The sequence below is a fragment of the Melozone crissalis genome, unplaced genomic scaffold (genome assembly GCF_028551555.1).
Source record: "Melozone crissalis strain CALT ecotype California unplaced genomic scaffold, PUWL_Pcris_2 ptg000016l_1, whole genome shotgun sequence".
In the NCBI taxonomy this organism is placed as follows: domain Eukaryota; kingdom Metazoa; phylum Chordata; class Aves; order Passeriformes; family Passerellidae; genus Melozone; species Melozone crissalis.
The window spans coordinates 31087219-31107786 of record NW_026535794.1 but is presented as its reverse complement, the minus strand read 5'-3'; the positions used below and the strand labels follow the sequence as shown (position 1 = coordinate 31107786).

The 20568-nt window shown below is 36.1% G+C and overlaps 1 protein-coding gene across 10 annotated transcripts in view; it reads right to left on the bottom strand.

The window, feature by feature from the left end:
* The window catches only part of HDAC9 (histone deacetylase 9), a 452941-nt gene that overhangs the window by 82989 nt on the left and 349384 nt on the right, over positions 1 to 20568 (bottom strand). For all 10 annotated transcript variants that reach the window (XM_054273209.1, XM_054273214.1, XM_054273213.1 and 7 more), the window contains 4 exons: positions 16397 to 16452; positions 16067 to 16154; positions 11622 to 11741; positions 11200 to 11297 (listed from right to left, as the gene is read on the bottom strand). In XM_054273209.1, the coding sequence (XP_054129184.1) occupies positions 11200 to 11297; positions 11622 to 11741; positions 16067 to 16154; positions 16397 to 16452 (362 nt within the window). The remainder of the gene's footprint in view (positions 1 to 11199; positions 11298 to 11621; positions 11742 to 16066; positions 16155 to 16396; positions 16453 to 20568) is intronic.

The window sequence follows — 20568 nt, the reverse complement described above, 5'->3', positions numbered from 1 at the left end:
TACACTCAATAGTCTTGGGGATAGAGAGGGAGAAAGGACAGACGAGGATGGAGAGCTTAGCAGAACTTCTTCTTTATAATGAATCATGATTGTATTGCAAGGGACAAGAGCCTCTTGTGAGGGGAATGAGAGGTTAAATAGACAAATAAGGGAAGAGAAAAGCTTATGTCCCAGGTAGATCAGTAAATGAAAGAGCATGAGAGCCTGGTAACATGCAAAATAGTTTTGAGAAAACTCAGATGTTTCTGAGCATCTGAGAAAAAAAGATGAGGAACAACTTTGTGATCAGAGCCATGTGACAGAACTGTGGGAAGAAAAGGGATGTTACAGATGCTATGGAAAACTTGATGAATGATCAAATTATGACTCCAGGAGAGAAATGTGAAAGGGGGAGGAAGGGCAGAGGAGAGGAAAAGGGAGTATTAACAATCTTGGAAAATTATACTGCTTGGTATTATTGGAAATGTATTTCTGATCTTTCTGATCTCTTCCAATCTACTACATTCCAAGTACTTCCAATCCAAAATTGGCTTTGCAAGATGACAGAAGAGAGCATAAAAAAACTCTGCGTTCATTCAGCAAGTTTTTACATAGAAGCCAATGACTGAACTTAACACAGGGCAAATCAAAACTGACTGAAGAGCACTCATCTATGTCATGGTTTTAGTTTCAGGGGCAGCTAATACTTAGCAGTGGCCCATCTGATGGAACAGAATGACAATGAAATCACTGCATTTTTTATTAGTTTGTAAATAAAAGGATCTTCAAGCTATTACAAACTCTGCATTTATTCTGCTGTGTGTGCAGTTTTTAATAAGAATTACACTGAAAATGATGGGCAATTTTTTGAATTTTTTTTTCTTTGTTGAAAAAAAGAGGCAAATGATCAGATAATAAATTGTAATTTTCAGATCCAGAGGGAATCCGTTTCCACAGCGAATTCATCATACAGAAAGTGAAGCACATGTTAATGAATCATGAGGAATGAAAAATCCCTTTGACAGGAATTGAAGCACTTTCTGAGGTTTAATGATATATTCTTAGCAATACATTCTTAATCTGTAAACATCTTGATTGAAGAGTTAGGAAGGTTAGACTGGATAGGGTGATGAGCTCCCACTCTCATACTAGCCTTGTAATTCAGAACTAGAACACTAACTTTTTTGAGAAATGTACTTTTTTTACTAAAACATACTCTTTTTGTATACTTGCATCTCCTTGATATTTTTCAGAGGGAGACTTTTTTAAGCGTGAGGATCAAGCCCCAAACATTCCAAATAATCTGACAGCAAAGGCGTAAATTTCAGATGTGATGAGGTCAGGTTCAATCCTTTGATGTGTAGGAATGGGTGACAACAAACTGTCTTCACTCTTTCACAGTGTCACAGAATCGTCAGATTGGAAGAGAACTTCAGGACCAGCTTGTCCAACTGTCATCCCCACACCACCTTTACTACCCCTAAACCATATCCCCAAGTGCCACATCCAGACACCTCTTGAACACTTCCAGAGACCGTGACTCTGCCACCTCCCTGGGCAAATTATTCCAGTGCCAAACCACTCATTAAGTGATATTTTCCCCCCTAATCTCTAATCTGAACCTCCCCTGATGCAATTTAAGGCCAAATCCAATCCCAAAGCATTGGGATTTTTCACTTAAGATTTTCTAACATCCTAGAAGCAATGTCCTCACCAAAAGGTTAGACACAAACATTATCATAAAAGGGTTTGAAAAACAAACACTTAGTTGTTTTCTTGGAAACTTCCAATAGTTTTGGTTTTGTTCCAGTGTAGAAGAAAAGTCACATGCCATAACCACAGTCAGTTGCTGCTTACTGGAAGTGCTGTCTTTAGTCATCTGTGCTTTAGTAATGCATCCCCTGAACACAAGGGACACAGCACCAGAATCCTGTCAACTTACTGACAGCGAGAAAAAGAACCAAATAAGCTGCATCATGCCTTCAGCTCTCTTCCTTCTATATTCTGATAAGCATGTACAGTCCTACATGCACGATACAGGAGAAATGCATCCCAAACATAGCTATCTTCAACCTGGCTTATCCTGTGCTGTAATTTTTTTGCTTTCATTTTCCTTTTTTTAAAAAAAAAATTAATAATCTTGGTAACTTTATTTTAACAGCTGATATAAACATCACTGAAAGGCTTGTGGTAGGTAAGCATATGAATCAGCTAATAAGATCTTTTAAAAGCTTACTTTGTTTCAAGGCATAACAACTCATGAAACTGCTTGTACATAAAGATTTGACTGCTTAATTAGGTTAAATGTAGTCACAGTGTTTAAGATAAAATCCTGCCACATTTACTCAGTGAAAAGCCTCTGATTTCACAAAGTCTTTTATCAATTATTTTTCGAGAAGCTACTATTTTGTGTAAGCAACAGCTCTGTATCTTTGCTATGAATTATGGTGTTGTGCACAACTGAGGTCTGCATAAACTAATGACACAAATGATCAATTGCCTTCTAAATCGTAACCCTAGTATATGTGATTACAGGACAAAGACCCCCACTTCTCCTGAATAAAAATATACACAATGGTAAGTCACTCTACAACTAAGCATTTTTCTTGTACTGCTTGTAAAATTAATGTCTCAGAGCTTGAAGTCTGATGGATTCCCTCACACTGGGTAATGACTTACTATCCAAGAAGCTGCACTGATTTAATGGATTACTGATGGCCCAAGTAGTACTGCTAATACCACACAATGATGAGTCATAGACCTCCCTGAACTTATTCATCAGACATGTATTTTTGAGACATTTATGTTTTCATAGTTTCAAACATCTCTCCACAGGACTAGAGGCTGACTTCAAAAAGTAATGAAATACTTGGAGTTAGGGCTCCAACAATATCCAGTAACCAGAATCCTCATAAGATCTTGCAGAACTGAACACAGTGCTATTCAGCATGTCACAATTTTATAATCTGGCTCTTGCCAGATTTTCTATTTTTCTTTAGAATTACTGCAGCTTTATTTTCTAAAACATCTTTTCTGTGAAAAATGCTTCTTTCTTTTGTGCAATTATTGTAGAGGTAAAGTGTAGCACAGACACACAAAATTATTGGGATAAAAAATATATCTCCAAGGAATTATTTGTGCAAAAGCATGAGAACATCTATAAGCACAGACATGCCCTGGAGGTACTCACAGAAACTAACACTGAGACACAGGTGTGTGAGCACACCAGAACCTCACAACACTTCTTTGCAATCCTGCTTAGATTTGAAAGCAACAAAATAAAAACTCCCATTTATTTGTCTTCTTTAAGTATTAAAAGAAGAATAGTGGAGATCTCATTAGCTAAGCTAGCTAAAGAAAGCATGAATAAGAACTGTGAAGCTGAAAGGCCTCTGTTTCTGCTGTTCTTGAAACAACACTTCTGTCTGATTCTGGATAATGGGCTTTTAATAAAAATATCCACCAAAGGAAAACAATTAAACAATACATAAAGCACCAGGGTGCAATCTAGTGGTTCTGTTACAGTCTGGAGCTGTTCCAGCAGAGAACATGTGGATATTTTTTACAGGCTGCAGTGTAGTTCTCAAAAGTTATTATAAAGCAACAAAATTTAAATTGGGACTGGACATCTATACAATCACTCAGTGTTGCTGCAGGACTTTTAATTCTGATCTGAAATTTATCTTCATGTAAAGAACACAGATATTTTGATTTTTACGATAAAAGCATCTTCTCCACTCTTATTGCTGTTTAATTTCTTCCAGGATGTTTTTGGTGATATTTCTCAACCTTTCCATCAAAGTATTTGACAATAAGGCAATTCTTTATCCATACACCTCTATTCTTTCATCTTTCTGGCTTAACAAAAATTGGAAAATGGTTATATTGGAAAAGAGTTCAGATACTTTCCAGTACTTTGAAACTACAGACCATGTACGACTTGGGGGTTTAATCAAATAGTTTTTAACCTGAAGCACATAAACCTGACACATGCCATATTTTATTATCCTTTCTCCTCCACCCCCTACTCTGCCATGTCAATAAAAGCAACTGTGCATCTGTAGAAAAGTAAGCCAACACTAATTAATTTCTGTAATGAACGGTTTCACTTTTGTAGTTCCAGTGAATTAAAGGAGCACCACATACAGTTTTAAAAATCCCAGTACAGTAAAGGTGAAAATTTAGGGTATTCAGTCAGAAGAAGTTAGATTTTCCAAATAAAAGCAAAGAAGTAGGCAGAACAAGAGGTTGCAGGTTATAAACACTGTTGCCAGTTTTAGTTTTATGGTGAACTTTGAAGTATAACAAAATGCTGAAAAGCTGTTTATACCACTGTTTCAAATGCTTTTAACTCTGTTTCTCCATTTCCTGAAGACTCAATGCTCAAAACATTTGTCAAGGAAAAAAAAAGCATGAAAATTTATCATTGTTACAAAATCTTCATCACCACACTCAAAAAAGAATTCTAAAGTCACAAATCATCAGGATTATTGAATGTTTACATATGAAACTTATACTCAAAGCAGATTTAAAAATTATTCCAAGCAGGCTTCTACCTTCTTCAAACTTCTTCAAAAGAAATTGCTCAGGCACTCCTAAGTTATCTTTCTATAGCTGATGGTACATCTTTGAATTCTCCTAAGACATTTTCTATGACAGAAGAGAAAAGAGAGACATTTCTGGTTGAAATGAGCATCTTTTAAAGACACCTGGTAGAAGTGACAAGGTCAGAAATTAAAAATGATTGAAACTGTAAATAATACCTGCAGAATGCTATGGGTGTCTGAAAGTATACCATACACATTCATACAGAAAACATTGTTTAGATTTCCTAGAGCTTCCATGACTGTGTTCTGTTCAGCCACATTTTTCTTCCTAAATGCACTGCCCTTGACAATGCAGAAGGACTGTGGGTAACAAGCAGTCTCAATAATGTCCACTTGCATTTGGGTAAATCATTATCTGCCTGTCATACACTACCCAGAGATCCTGCCTTCCTCTATACACAGTAAAATGATGAACGTACTTCTGCCAACAATCAGACAAGAGAAATAACTATAGTTGAGATAACTTTTTAGCAGTTATTACAAGGCAATATATTGAGAAATAAATAATTAGTTTCCATTAGTAAAGATAAGGATGGCATTTGGTTAATTCTGAGGCTATTGTGAGTAGAGTTCACTGATAACACAACTCAACAGGTTGAGTTCTGAAGATGTTACTGGAGTTTACTTCTCCTTCTTTCATTGACTCATGAGGCTGAGTAGCTAACTTGTTGTTTTTTTTTTTTACTACTCCCATGCCTTTGTCTTTTTATCTCTTTGAAGACATATCAAACATTATCAAACGTTTCAATCAGAAACTTAGTCTTATTGTAGTTTTTAGACCTCATCTAGTATAATAAAGCCTCAGCAGCAGCCTCTGGAAATTACAGTCATAAAAAATGAATAGCATTAAGTTATGGGTATTAAGAATCATTGTTTAAAAGAACTTTATACTCAAAATCTATTCTTGGTGGAATTCATTAAACATCACAATACAGCACTCTACTATGACTCACTTTCAATAGTTAGATACAGCTGAGAAAAAATGCTGATTTTTGTCTTCTACATTATTTTGTTATGTTTATCAGAAACCAAGGTTTCTACTTAGAGTTACACAATATTGCAGAGCAGGGATGCCAAAGACAGCCATAATAATATTCAAAATCATATAAATCGATGGTTCGCCCTCATGTGGTGTATTTAGCTCATTTCCAGAAAATAGCCAAGCCTCAGCAATGAGCAATTAAAGTGATTTGGCAAGTGGATACATTTCTAAGTGAAGAGAGATTGAAAAATACCAGAAATACTGTATTTTGAGAGAAGAAAAATAGGAAAGGACATTACACAGATCATACAAAAGTATTTAAAATAATAAATGTGGACAGGGAAGAATGTGAGTTTCATCTACACATGTAATACATAAACAAATGGACATTTAATGAAAGTGGAAGACTAGTGATTTGAGTTAAAACTAAGAATTTTTGTTTTTCAGACACACATACTTAAAACCATGAAATTCAATACCAACAGGATAAATGAAACTTCTAAAAGTTATTTCAAATTCCCTAGTCAACAAAAAAGTTTTAAAAGTAAAATTTACAGGAAAATTAAATTCATAAATAAAAATACATGCCATGTATACTTCTATTACAAAGCATAAGGCATGTATAGCAATATAGTGTTCTTCTTAGCATTTATGAGTTAAATTCTAATGTAAATAGTGAAGAAGAACTACAGTCAATATCTATGCTGAAACAGAGTTAACAAGGACAATATATATATGAAAATATCAAAAAGTACTTTTACAGAGTTTTTCATTTGAAATGTCAAAATTAAATGTCATGAGATCTGGTAATGAAAAACTATGGAAAAAACCAAATTCAATATTTCAAATTAACATAATTGCGCCCTGTATGGCCACAAGATGAAAAGGAATATTTTTGTTAATATTTTTGAGCACAGACTAGAATACAGAGAGTTTTAAACATACTGATTTTCTCCCAAAACAATCACTAAGGACTGCAAGACAGGATGATTTTCTGCACACCTTTGTTTTCTTTCATTTTTACATTTTAACACATGTGATTTCAACCATGATTTTGATTTTGAACTTTGTTTAAAATTATATTTTGGGGTAATTACAAATGTATTTTAAATTAAATCATGGATATAGCTCATCCTTAACTCTGCCTTATTGCCACCTATTTCTTTTGAATTCGCTCCCCTTCTTAAATTAAAATCAAACATGTGACTGCTAAAAGATAATATTATCATGGGCTATTGCTAATCATTCCAACAATCACACACACATACATGTTTCATTTTATGCAAGCTTTTATGGCCAGGTTCATTAATATGCTGTGGCTTTTTTATGCTGCTGTGGAGTAGTGCAAAGCAGCCAGAACGTACTGGCTGGTTCAGCTAAATTTACAACTCCTTTGTTGAATAAAAGCAGTGCAAAGCAGTTGGAAGGCACAGCCCAGTTTCCTTCTGTCTCTTGCTTCTCTTTCACTCTTGTGAGCACTCTCATTTGCTTCCACCACCTCCTGCATCTTCTGTATTCCACTCTACAGAAACACATCTCTCCTGTCCCCTGCAAACTCCAAGTACACACAGAGACATATGTGCATGTACAACACAGACCTGAGCCTCTTTCTGCTGCCTGCTTTACTGAGCACATCTGGTGCAATGTGGAGCTTATGAAAATAATTATTTGAACATTACTAGTCAACCATTGCTCTCATTTTTTTCTAGAACTGTTGGCAGAAGAGAGTGGATTACATCCTCATAAACTCAAGTGTAAAATCATCCTCCTAGAAAACAGTCACCATATCCTTTGGCTTTCAAAGAGATTAAAGCAAATTTAACCTGAATAGGTGGAACTAAATGATGAAACAAATTCTCTGGAGGGATACTTCAGAGCTTAAAAGTAATGGAAAAGAGCTGTGCATTTTTGTTATCTTAGGAGAAAAGAAGAGATGCCTGTCCTTTAGAAAACTGTCATTATTTCAAGGAATTTTTTTGTAGCTGGGCCAGTTCCTTAACTATGGTAAACATCAAACAACACTCTTCTGGCAAAATTAAATGGCATAGTGATTTGATTACTGCAATTATTTTCCATTCTACAGAAAGTTCTCTATCCTATATTTTCTACTACCTCCATGCAGTTAACACATGCAAACTTATTTGCTTAGTAGCACTAAGAAAGAAATTAAAACATCTTTCATAAATGAATGAGCAGTCTTCATCTTCAAATTGGCTACAGCCGCTTCAATTTGATTTTGCAATAGAAAGAGTTAGTTCAAAAATATAATAAACTTTTCATGTAGCGCTGAAATCAAAATGGCAGACACAAACCAGCACCCTAATTTTTCCCGTTTCCCACTACAGTCCCAGGGCAGCCACTCACTCAGCATGCCTTTGAAGTAATTACTCTCTGCTCAAATTTTTCTGTATTTTCATACATGAAAATTGTTTTTTCCTGAAGAAATGAAAATATTTTGTCAAACAGTTTGGATAAAGACTGAGATGGAATATTATTCAGTCCTAAAAAGATTTACATAAAATAGATTTATCTAGTTATTTATGCAGTGGGAGATAACTAGTATTCTGCTACCTGCATGTACATAGGTATGTGTGTAAATGCTTCTAAAATATATATTCTGACGTAAAAACTGATATCAAGTACATTGTCATATATAATACCTGGTTATGAGCTGAACTCTAGAGACAGAAAAAAAAAAGCCTTGGTCTCTTTTTCTGTGAACATTATCATTCAGAAGGATCTCTGCTGTGAAATCTGACAGTCAATCAAGCAATAAATAACAAGCTACCTAGTGTCAAGGCTGGTGACACTCCAAATATGTGCTTGGCACAATTCAAGGATGAAATTAGGGCTCTGCTGGTGAGAAAGTGAAAGCTCTGTGCACTGTCTGAAGAGTTTTACATTATTTAAATGCAAATTTCTCAGTTCCTAAGAACTCAAAGGATTAGGCTCTGGAACCAGCAGGAAGCCTCGGCTTCTCTCCAAACAGGCTCCACCCATCTCACCCATCTGCAAACTTACACCTTGGTTACACTGGAGAGGACCTTCACCAGTATCCACTCCTGCCTTCACTAGTGAATGAATACTGCCCAACCTCTCTGTCTACTGGCAGGTATATAGAGAAAATATCTCAATTTCCCCCCTATTTTTCTCTTAAGATTGAAGATGTTGAAAATTTGCTCCACAACTTAGTTTGGACCTTCTCTGTAGCTCTGTCTATAAAGCATGTAACCTACTATAAAAAACCAAATAATGTTTTCCTATCTCTGAAATTCACTTATTTTCTTAAAAACGGACTCACTGTAGACAGAAACTCCAGAACAACAGCTGATTAGTTGGGAGAGCATGGCAACTCTTCTATTGATTTTCTGGACTTTTCTGTACTCTTGCCAGTCTCACAATTCTGCTCTGGACAAACTGAAAACTTAGGCTATGTCATGTGTGATTTTTTGGATTAATAGCAAGGATAGATTCTGGCCCATGGAAAAAGTGTCTCTTTACTAGGAGCTGTAAATTTACCTACCACTCAGATCAGATCTACAGAAACAGCTGCCTGGTCTGTCCTCAGTAATTCACAAATTTTTGTATCCACCCTTCTAAGTTGCATGCTGTTTACTTCAATGATCCCCATTCAAAACTGTCATACCAGTCATACTAAATCCATGTCAGCAAGACCTACAGAGGGCAAAAAGCCTGTGATCAGGTCAAAAGGGGCTGAGAGTGTAGGGAAACATTTCCTGTTGTTGCTTGGAGAAAAACATTCACATTCATCACAAGATTAATCACAAAGTTAAATGGATGCATTTAAAATAGCAACATTAAATGTTTCACCATCAGCAATTTTTTCAAAAAGGAGATTCTAAACTTAAATTTGAATTTATTTGCCTTAAAAAACATATAGTTAAGTTTATGTCTGCATGATTAGTCAGAGTGTAGTAAGTTACACAAATTTTATTTTCCTAATCTTGCTTTGCTTAGGAACAGAGACTGAAAATCCCTCTAACTGAAGCAGAGTAATAGGCATAGCAGCAATATTAGCTGCTCCAAACAATTTACTAGTGTGCCTTAAAATAGAACTGTGAAGTACATATTTGTAAATGCACTCCTAAGCCCAGGTATTTTTCATCATGGTAGCAGGGGTACCAATTATGGTTACAGTCTCAGTATGTGAGTCTTCTGTTGAATAAACTGGGACCACCATTCTCTGCATCATTAGATGGCCACGTTACCTATATCATTAGTGGGACGGTTTGGATCCAAACCAGGAATGTTGGGGTGGAAATACCAGATATATTAGTATCAGACACTAATACCAGTGAATTGAACCATTCAGTTCCTTAACTTGTGTAAGAATCTCATGGAAGTATAGGAAGTATCTTGGAAAGAGGGGGATGCACTACTGAGTGTAGAAAATTTGGAGCCAGACACTTAGCATTTGTTTAGACTCTTTTTAGTTACAGACAAATACACATAAAATTAAAACTTTTTCCACAGTAACAATGGGATGAATATGTAAGGCTATTTCTCTGACTAGGGCTTAGACTCTGATTTCAGGTGTGTTGTTTATTAGAAACTCTGCATATTATTTCATGGGCTGCACAGAAGTTCTTTGGGAAGAAAACGAAAACCACAAAAATTCCAACAAAAAAACCAAGAGTTTAATGGGTTTTTGTGGTATATTTTCAATAGAGTATAGTCAAGAACTGTATATGGTAACTGCACTACTTCAAACTAAATATCTTGAAAGACATTAGAGATACACATTGGTTTTCTCATTGCCTTTCTTTCATATCATTCTTTTTTAAATGAAACTCCTTTTCAGAGGTATAGCATTTGCCCAAATTTGAAAGATAAACCCCACACCTTCCCTAAACTTCAATAAACTCTTCCACTGGATTGTTTAACAGTGAAAGGAAAAGGAAACTGAAACTCTAAAAGATAGTGTTTTGTACTGTTCTTATGTCCTCTGGTCCCATGAAAATAAGGCTTAATAGATAATGAAGCATCACCTATGAAGGAATAAAATTTCATTTATGAATGAGCTATTGAGAATATTCATTATGAGTGAGCAAAGAGAAATACAGAATGCAACATTTCCTATCATTCTCATTGTAGTATGTCAAAATTGTTTACTTTTAATTCAATAACATTTTACTGCAATCTGTAGAAAAAAAACTAATAGTCAAAACTGTGAGCATCATAATGAGTCTTTTAAATGAATGAAGAACACTGGATCTGCACCATACTTCATACTCCTTTCTGTCTGCTCTACTGGCATCTAAATACAATCAATGTGAATGTGAGCAGTAATTTTCTTCTGCCTGGCATATAAATACTTACATTTAAATTTTCTAGGTAGGGAAGTAAGCAAGCTCAAAGCAATTTTACTGGCATAGCATAATAATGAAAACACAAATGACCAATTAAATAGAAATTTTTTGTTGATTCTGCATGGATGATCACAACCATTAAATGACCCATTTTTTAATTTACTAAACTCTCATATACTGGAATTCCAGGATTAATTTATTTTCACCATGGATTATTCTCCTGACTTTCAATATTACATTAGCTCTTATTCATGTGCTTTTGTTCTACAAACAGTTTTCAAGACTTTTAAATGGTACCAACCTGAATGCTGTGAGATACTCAACATCACCCATAGGAGGATCCAAGCCACCTGTCCAAGCAATATTTATGTTATACCCCTCGCCAGGGCCACTTCCAACCTGAAAAAAAGAAATAAAATGCCAAAAAGGGAGAAAAAGCAGAAAAAGAAGGAGGAAAAGGGAGAGGGAAAGGGGAAAAGAAAAAAAGTTCTCAAATGTGCATTAGAAACAAACATCAAACAACATGTCAGATCAGCCTTGTTTGACAAGGACTGCTCTGGGTTATGCACTTGTTCTCCACTGGTCCCCTGCTCCCAGTAGACAATTTGGTAATCTGGTGTAATTTAAAGAACCAGAGAAGGACAAGAAAATTAGGGGTAATCATGCAACGCAATTACCTGAAAGATACAAATAAAAATGGGGCTCTAAAGAAATAAACCTAACCTCATTTGGGGCTCCACTGCCGGGGAAGAAGTTGCCTTCATCATAGCGATGGAGGGAAACATACAGGATGCTGGGGTCAGCATAAAAAGCCTGCTGTGTACCGTTGCCATGGTGAACATCCTAAAGGAGAAAGAAAACAGATGACAAATGTAATAATGTCCAACTCAGTGTAGAGAGCTCAGTTCTGCTTTCTTTTACACCCCCCTCCTCTCTCTCTCTCAGTTTCTCTCTCTCTCCCTTGCCCTCCTTTTGTCTTTCCCTTTCCCCCTCCCTTCACCACCCCATACTTCCTGAACTTTCAGGCAAATTACTCTTTAATGCACTCATTTTTTAAACTGGCTTCTAAAAATCAGGAAACCATAGCGAGCGTGCCCTGGAGACTCCAGATGAGCAGTCATTGAGAAATCCCAGTCCTTTTGTACAATTAGATATTTATACACCGGCTCTTTGTACTCCTTGCCTCAGTGATGGAATCTAGCATCCTGTTTTATGGAGGAATTTTATGACTTATTAACTGCCAACAGTTCATAACCCCTCAGGCTTAATTAACTAGCCTCATTGGCCTCTGAAGAAAGACTAATGTTTAAACTACAAACTAGTATTTTGCAGAAGGATCTATGGTTTACAGAGCTTTTTCACAATTCTTGACAGAACACTAAACATAAGAGTATTCATTGATTTGCCAAGTTCCACTATTGAGGTCAAAGGCTCTGCGACCAGCTGAGTAAATTGGCTTTCTTGAAACATTCAGTTCTGTTCAGTCCCTCAGCAGTTAGATCCACATCAAAAGAGATGCCAGATGCGGAAAGGACTTCATACTTCATTTTTGCAAAATCATGACGGCAACAGTTGAAGACATAGGAATATGATCTCATTAGCTATTAAATCATCTGGCAGATAGGATGGTGCCTTCCACAATCAAGGAGTGACCTTGGTCAGCCTCCATATTTCAAACATTATATAATGACAGTGAATAAAATTCTGTCTTTAAATAAAAGGCTGACAAAGAAATGCTGACAGTATATCTATAAAACAAAGGCTGATGATGCAGACATTTCCTTTTTTTGGTTTGTTTTCACAGTTCACTACTATTCTGTGTTGTTAGACACACAGTTTTACAAGTGAAAATGGAAAATCCACTTGCCTTTCAGTAAAAGTTAAAATGTTTCTTCACTGGTATTTCTAAGAAGCTGAAAACTTTTAGATATTTTTTCTTTTCCTTCTTTAAGCCATCCCTTTGAAATTTCTAATTTAGAGGATTAAGGGGGACAGAAAAACTATGCTGAATGGCAACACACTGTCATTGTCACCCAGTCTGTATTTTTTTTACAAATGTTATGAGGTTTAAATCCAATTTAGTGTCTGCAAAACAGAAGTCACATTCTCCTCACTATGCCTACTCCACGAGGGCTCAAGTTGTACCTCAAGGTGTGCACTGCCAATAGCACAGCAAGCACTGAACATTGCTTGTCCTCCCTGCCAGCTGAAGCAGCCCATGAGTTTCACCCACATTGTTCAGAACTCTCTGCATTGATTGAGTCCTACTTGTACTGCATTGTACTTGACTTGGACCTCCTCTGGGACCTCTGCAGGGTAATATTATAAGACTTTCCTTTCTTTTCTATGTTGAAAGTACTTGAAACAACATAAGGATGAAGTTACAGCCCAACTGTGACTTAATGCCAAGGTTAAATGGATCACATGAGACATGCAAAGGAGAACACACTGGTATGAGGCTGTTGAAGATTTCAAGGCAGCCAGTCTAGTGTTAGATGGTTCTGACTGGCAAATGAAGTAAAATCTGGCATGCAAACTAATCCCAGAATCCCATTCAGTCTTCAGCTGTGACAGAGCTAATTGGTTTACTCCAAAACAGACTCGACTCCTACGAGCATAAACGCAAGTATGGATAATCCTGGAAAGAGGATTTCAACAATCTGACAAGCTATGCTGGACACATAGATAGATCTGAAGGGACACAGTAGGACTTCACTTTGTTATTTTAATTAGTCTTTCTTTTCCATATATATTTGGGGCTTTAGATATATTCTTTCTGCAACAGTTTCCAACACAGAAGGAAAAATGTTAAAGGGGCATCGAGATATTTCTTTTCCTTATTACTTTTTTTTTATTATTCAAATCTCAAGCTAGCTTTCTTGTTTAAACTTTGACTCCACTAAGAGCTCTTTTTTGAAGAGCAGTTAGCATCTCTGATTAGACAAAGGAATGTGTTCTTTCAGACTGCGGATGTTAGCATGAGGGAAATGAGTTCATATTCTGCCCTTAGTGGATCAAATGTATTCAGGGTATATAAGACAGTTCAAAACCAGAGATTTATGCAAATGTTGGAATGAGGGAAAAAATACTGTCAGATATGTCTTTCATTTTACTGTATAAATAGATTAAATAGATGAAGGGAAGATTGACAATTAAAAATTTAAGGATTTATATATGAAGACGTAGCAGCTATGAAGACTACACTTAATTTGTAACTAGAGCACACTTTAGTGTGTGGGATTGGATATTACTTTTTAATATTTATATTGTAGTAACATGTACAGCTGCCAACTTGCATGAGGTCCTGCTGTGCTAGTCGCTATCAAAATATAATCTTAAAGGTTAATTTCAAATCTAACATCTGTAATTCCATTCTTTCCTTCAGATACCCAAACTCTGTTGGTGGGAATAAAGATGTCACTATTAACTTATTCATTCATCCAGTTTGGCCTGTGATTTATCCATAGTTTGCATGCATAAGGACTTTTCCATATGAATTTTTGTACATCATTGCTCTGACCATGGAGCAGACTAGGGACTGGACTGCAACTGCTCCAGGAATGAAGTCATCTGTGTCAGCCATATATTCTTCCCTTTCACTCGCTGAGTTTTTCTGGTCACTGGGACAGTTGCAGAAAGGCTGAAAATTCCCTATCTGCTTTCCTGGGTAAAGATAGACAGCTTCACAGGTAATCATTTGCACAGGTAATGATTTGCACATTTAACCTTGCCGTGAAAAACTGAAGCTGAATTTCTAAGTGCTTATTGGCTAAGTATATCAAAGGGAAGTGTTTTGGGTTTTTTCCCAACGAGGCACATATAACATTTACAGCCAAAAAGACTTAAAAACATTCACAAACTTTGAGTAGGCTTTTCCCATTAAAAATGAGAATAAACAGAGAGTTCACTTTTGACCAGAATTTACAGCAATGAACTGAAAGATTCAAGTCAGCAAACAGACATAACATACAGTAGAAGTGAATTTTTCAGAAATAATAGTTTCTGGCAGTTTATAATTATGTTTCTAAATGACGGCAGAACAATCTGAGAAATATTTCAAAAACATTCTAAGAATATTTAATCTACACATATACTTAGTCTGCCACTAATTTTTCACTTACCATTCCTTCTCCCACACTCCCCCTTTCTCTGCTTCTCTTCAACAGTCAGTACGCATATTTAACTGAACAAAAGTGCTAGATGGTAAGGCCATGACTCCACAATAAGATTTAATTATGAGTGCAGATATGAACAAGATTTAGACTATTAAGCTCTGCACTTCAAAAACCCTTTAACATATTTTGTCTTTAAATCTTTTATCACCTGCAAAAATTAATTAAGTGCAGATGTAACAGGTTAGGTTTTGATGCCAGGGTTCATTTCCTGTCTATGCTTTGTCAGACACCCTATTACACCTCGTCGTGAACTGTAGGAAAACAAAAATGGTGCTCATAAATCAGCATTCAACTTTCCTTGGGCTGTGCATAGGGCTGATCCTTTGAGTGCAAGGCAGAGCTCCAATTCATTATTCATGAAAATAATATAGCCAACATGCCAAATGTCATCTGTATTTAAATAATCCATTTGTTAAATTTATTAAGTATTGTGTAAAATGCCTTCTATTAAAATACAAGACTAATCCAATGAAGTGGACTTTTAGTCACATAGGTTTTCTTCAGGGAACCACTAAAACCTGAAATACATGACTAGAAAACTTCTTGGGGGGAACGACCTGTCAATTTGTTTAATAATATAAAAGTTATACAACAAGTCAAATCATTGCAAACTGGGGTAAGTTTGTTACCAATGCAACAACATTCTTTAAAGAATATCTGACTACTTAAAGTTTCTATTCTGTAGGGAAAAGTAAACTTGGGTTCTGTAGGGTTATTTTAACAGTGGAAGTATCAATTCATTTAAGGACCATAAAAGCTGCCCTGATCTGTGCCTTCTTCTCATTAAATTGCAGTTAACACCATTAAAGTGAAACATAGATGTTTATAGCTTCAGTACTGCCATCCTGGCTTTAATGAGTTCCCAAAATCAGAGGAAATGCACACCTTTTTTACTTGTAGGTATTAAAAGCAGGAAAGTCGGACTTATAAATACAAATTCATTATCTTTCATCTAGATGCACTTCAAGTGTGATGCTTGCCAAGAATACATACCAGATCTACAATCAATATCTTGCCTATATTTAGCTTGTCTCTCAAGTATTTGGCAGTAATTGCAATCGAATTAAAAAAGCAGAACCCCCTGTGGAATAGAGAAGAACAGAAATAAGAAAGCAAATCAGTCAGGAAAACAGCTATAAATAATGTTCAGAGCATTTTAAAAAATGCTATATGATCTCTGAAGCCATAAATCTGCTTCTGGGAGTACCTAGAAAGCCTTTTCAGTCATCTGCTAGCAATTACAGTTCTTCAGAGACATGCACAATGCAGGTGATTGCCAGTAACCTTAGTGCTCCAAGATGGGCAATATTCCCTGGTACTTACATGGCTGTTGATTCTTCAGCATGATGGCCTGGGGGCCTTACAACAGCAAAGCCATTCTGTAAGAACAAGATAGGTTTTCAATTATCAGCTTAAAAAAATACTTGACTCAGAGCAAAACAGAGCAGCAGGCAGAGGGGATTGAAATCTATTAGAGCTTCTTGAGCACTTTTTCTATCCAATCACCCTTTCATAGTACTGCCAGAAATAATACTGTTGAGAACAGTGGCAAATAAGCTATTTAAATACACAAGTGTGCATACATACACACACACACACAACATGATCTAAAAAGGAGGAAAAAGGCAGGATGAGAAAGCCCTGTTACGAATTCTGCTGTTTAGAATTTGTATTTAAAATGAAGATCATCTAAGGTCATGTAATCCTAATTTGCTCTATCTTGAGATCCTTCAAAATAGAAGTAGCTTGAGGTATATATTTTACATGATTAGCCATTGTTAACCTTATCTCTGTATAGACTAAATGATAAATTCAGACCCCCCCCCCCCCCCCCACGTAATTTCTATCAGTATAAAAAAGATGACAATGAACACCCCATATTTCTGCAAACCGTAAATTACACTTGGGAACCTGCCATGCTCACAAGTTAATAGATTCCCTGAAGTCAATTTCTAACACACTTTCTGGAACTGTATGTACATTTCATAAAGTACAGCACTGGGATCAATGATGACCAAGGAATTTTTTGCCTCTGGAGTCACCAGAGATAAAAGAAAAATGGAATTTCCATCCTTCCAGTGTGGGTATAGTAAAGGGAAAATGTAGAAGTGCTGGCAAGGTAGCTCTATTCAGAAAGTCAGATTATATGTTCAAGAAGCAGTGTCTCATATCATATCAAATTTCTCTTACAACAGTTAGATTCAGGAGAAACACCACTGCTTCATAGTATTTCCTCTTTATTTCAACTACCCAAGGTAGTCCTTCTATTCAGTTATATATATGCCATCAAGTAAGACAATTACCATATACAAAAAAATAAGAAATTATAATCTGTACGTGAGATATCTGCCCATGAGATATCTTGTATTTTCACACAGCTTCACACAAACACTAGATGTGTATGTATGCCTGCATGACCAATCAAGCATTGTATTCTCAGAGAGGAGGGGACAGGAAAAAAGATTGTAATACTTCTGTATTTTATTCATCAGTATTGAAGTATTCCAGTTTGAGATACTAAAATTGATAAATGTAAATGTTTCTTCTCTTTCCTGAGAGAAAAATAACCATCATTAAACTTTCACTCACACTGATGTAAATACAGAGGGACATGGCAGCTAATAGTTACATTGGTTCCTGTGAATCTGTTTATTTACAATCCTATGAATGCATGGTTTGTGTGTACCTGTGGAATTGCTTCACTGGCATTTATTTATAAACAAATACTACCATCTTGTCTTATTTAATTTGCTGCTAGATGTAATCTGAGCAGACATCTGCCAAGTTTTGTGGAGCAAGGCCAAAGTTCTATCAGAGTTCAGTAAACTTAAAGTACAATACCAAGGGAGTGCATGGCTAACAGTGGTTCTTCTGGGCACCATTTAAAGGATCTGAGGGATTTGACATCATGATTTATTTTACATTAAGTGTCCAAATTAATAATACAAATCCAAACAAACAAAACACAACAACCCAATAATTAAAAAGCACAAAAACTATACATGTCAGTATTCATGCAGGCATTCCTGGAGATGGAATATAAATTTCCTAGAGATCAAGGACACAAAAAAAAAAAAAAGGTATTATGGACTGCACTAAACCAGCTTTCAACTCTCAGATAAAACTGTATTCTCAATCTTTATGAGGATTTTTTAACATTTTCTTCTCACACAAAACATGACTTAAAGAAGAATTTGGCAAAGAACTCTTTTGTAGCCTTTATGAAAAAACAAAGTATGCTGATGAATGTCAGGATAATGAGCTGAAAAAAGACTCAGCAAAGAGGGTATTAGTAGAGAAAGAGCATGATGCTACCTGCATTTTCTTCTCTCAATATTTTTAGGAATTTGGAAAAAGTCCATGAAAGGCTTACAGCTGCCCCTGCTCAGCTAACAGCTCATTATCATCTAACTTTATCAGTATTCCCAAAAGATCAATATAATTAAGATGATTATCTCTAGGAGGATTTCATGGGGCAATATAGAGACAGAAAATATCAGCACTGCTGTTTTTGACAATATGACAGTTACAGTGTAGGCTTCTCTTCTGTTCCCTTTGACAAGGCTCTTTGGAAGCCCTGTTTTATTACATCTAGGTAATTTCTGGAATCAGAGCTTAACTATTACAGTTCTCCACCAGCACAGAGGATATTCACAACAGGGTCATGACCACTTTTTATGAGTTTTTACATCACAAAAAGTTCAATATTCACATGGGAAATTTTCATATTTTAAGAAATACTGAATATTTTAAGAAATACTGTGCATATGTTACGCTGATGATAAAATACATAGTTGAATTATACCAAACACTGAAAACTAGTTACCATACAGAATTATTGGTAACTTTTGTTCAATTGATAAAACACTTAATTTCTCCTACTTTCAAACTTTGCATGAACACAACATACATTAGTACAATGTAACGTGATTTTTTTTTAATTTGGGCAATTTTAAATACCAGACAGTGAGCTCAGTAGACAGTAGAACAGTAGACTGAAAAGCAAAAATTTGCTTTAAAGATAGAAAGACTAACACAGAGCAATATGTTGAAAATGAAGCCAACACACATAAATTCAAAGCATTTTTTTACAGAGCCTTATTTATATTAGGATACAGACACCTTTATAAGTAGACAGAACATTAAACTGACTGACAGACATGAACATTAGAAAAACGATTCATGTCTGCGCCATTATGTGGTTACCTTTATTTAAATTTGAGGATTAAGAATAAAGCCTGAATAGAGATATTCTAAAATCTGTGCATATTTGAACAACAAAGGAAGAGAAGTCTGTCCAGACTCAGTTTACACAGAAGATCAGCTGCAGATAAACCTGCTGAGTTGGACCTTTAATGAAAACTATGAAAAATGTTAGTCTTTTTCCACAGTCAGCTAAGTATACTCCTCTTTCATGACTTGGATGCTTTATTTCCAAAGAACAGAGGGGTACATCCTACTATGGCCTTCTTGTCTTTGGTGGTCAAGTTAATCCCTTTCTGTAGCGTTCTGGGTTACAGTGTTGGTCCACATCAATCTTCAGTCTCTACTGTGCCTCTGCATGAACCTTTCCAAGACAAGAACTCAAGACAATACCATAACATAAGTGGAAAATCCAGGGCTTAGAACTGACCATCTATTGCAGAGTTCCACGGTGTTTCTATTACATTACCTCCATACAGGAGATAAAACTAGACGCAGACAATTTTCCTCTAGGGCAATATGCGGTCACTGTGGCAAGGTGTGAATGATTCTTCCATTCACAAGACAGTCTTGAGAAGCTTGGTCTGCCTAGATTCCAAGTGAACCAAGAGTTTCTTGGACAGTCAGGTACTCCACGTATGGTGAGAAGCCTCACTGAAAAGCAGTGAATAGTAGTTTCAGCCTAGTACTACCCTAGGAAAATCATCTGGCTTTTTGCAGACTTTGAGAAAAGCCAGTGCCATGCAAAAAGTAGCAATAAACCACAAGAGGTACCCCAAGAGCACTTACTGAAGTAGTAAAAGACTCAGGTTCAACTTCTTGAACATGGGGATGACTTTGTAATTTTTTTCCCCCACCACTTTGTGTACTTAGATTATGTGGTCCATAAAATAGATATTGACATACATCTTTTCAGTCTAAGTTTTCTAACAATAGGACTGGAGTTATGCTCTTCCTCAGCTTTTATTCAAACACAAAAAATTGTTAACTAATATTAGAAATTGAAGGTCGTCTTGTATTTTAAGCTGTAAACCCCTGTATGAATGAGCAATGACATCTATGTCATCTATTCAAGGGGCAAGAGGCACTGAATGAGCACAGGCTTCATATGAAAAAAACCCTTTTATTGTGTAGGTGACCAAACAATACAACAGCTTGCCCAGAAAAGTTGTAGAGTCTCCATTCCTGGAGATATACAAAAGCCATCTGGACATACACCTAGGCAAGTAGCTCTAGGCAGCTCTATTTGAGCAAGGGAGGTGGATAGAATGACCTCCTGAGGTCACTTCCAA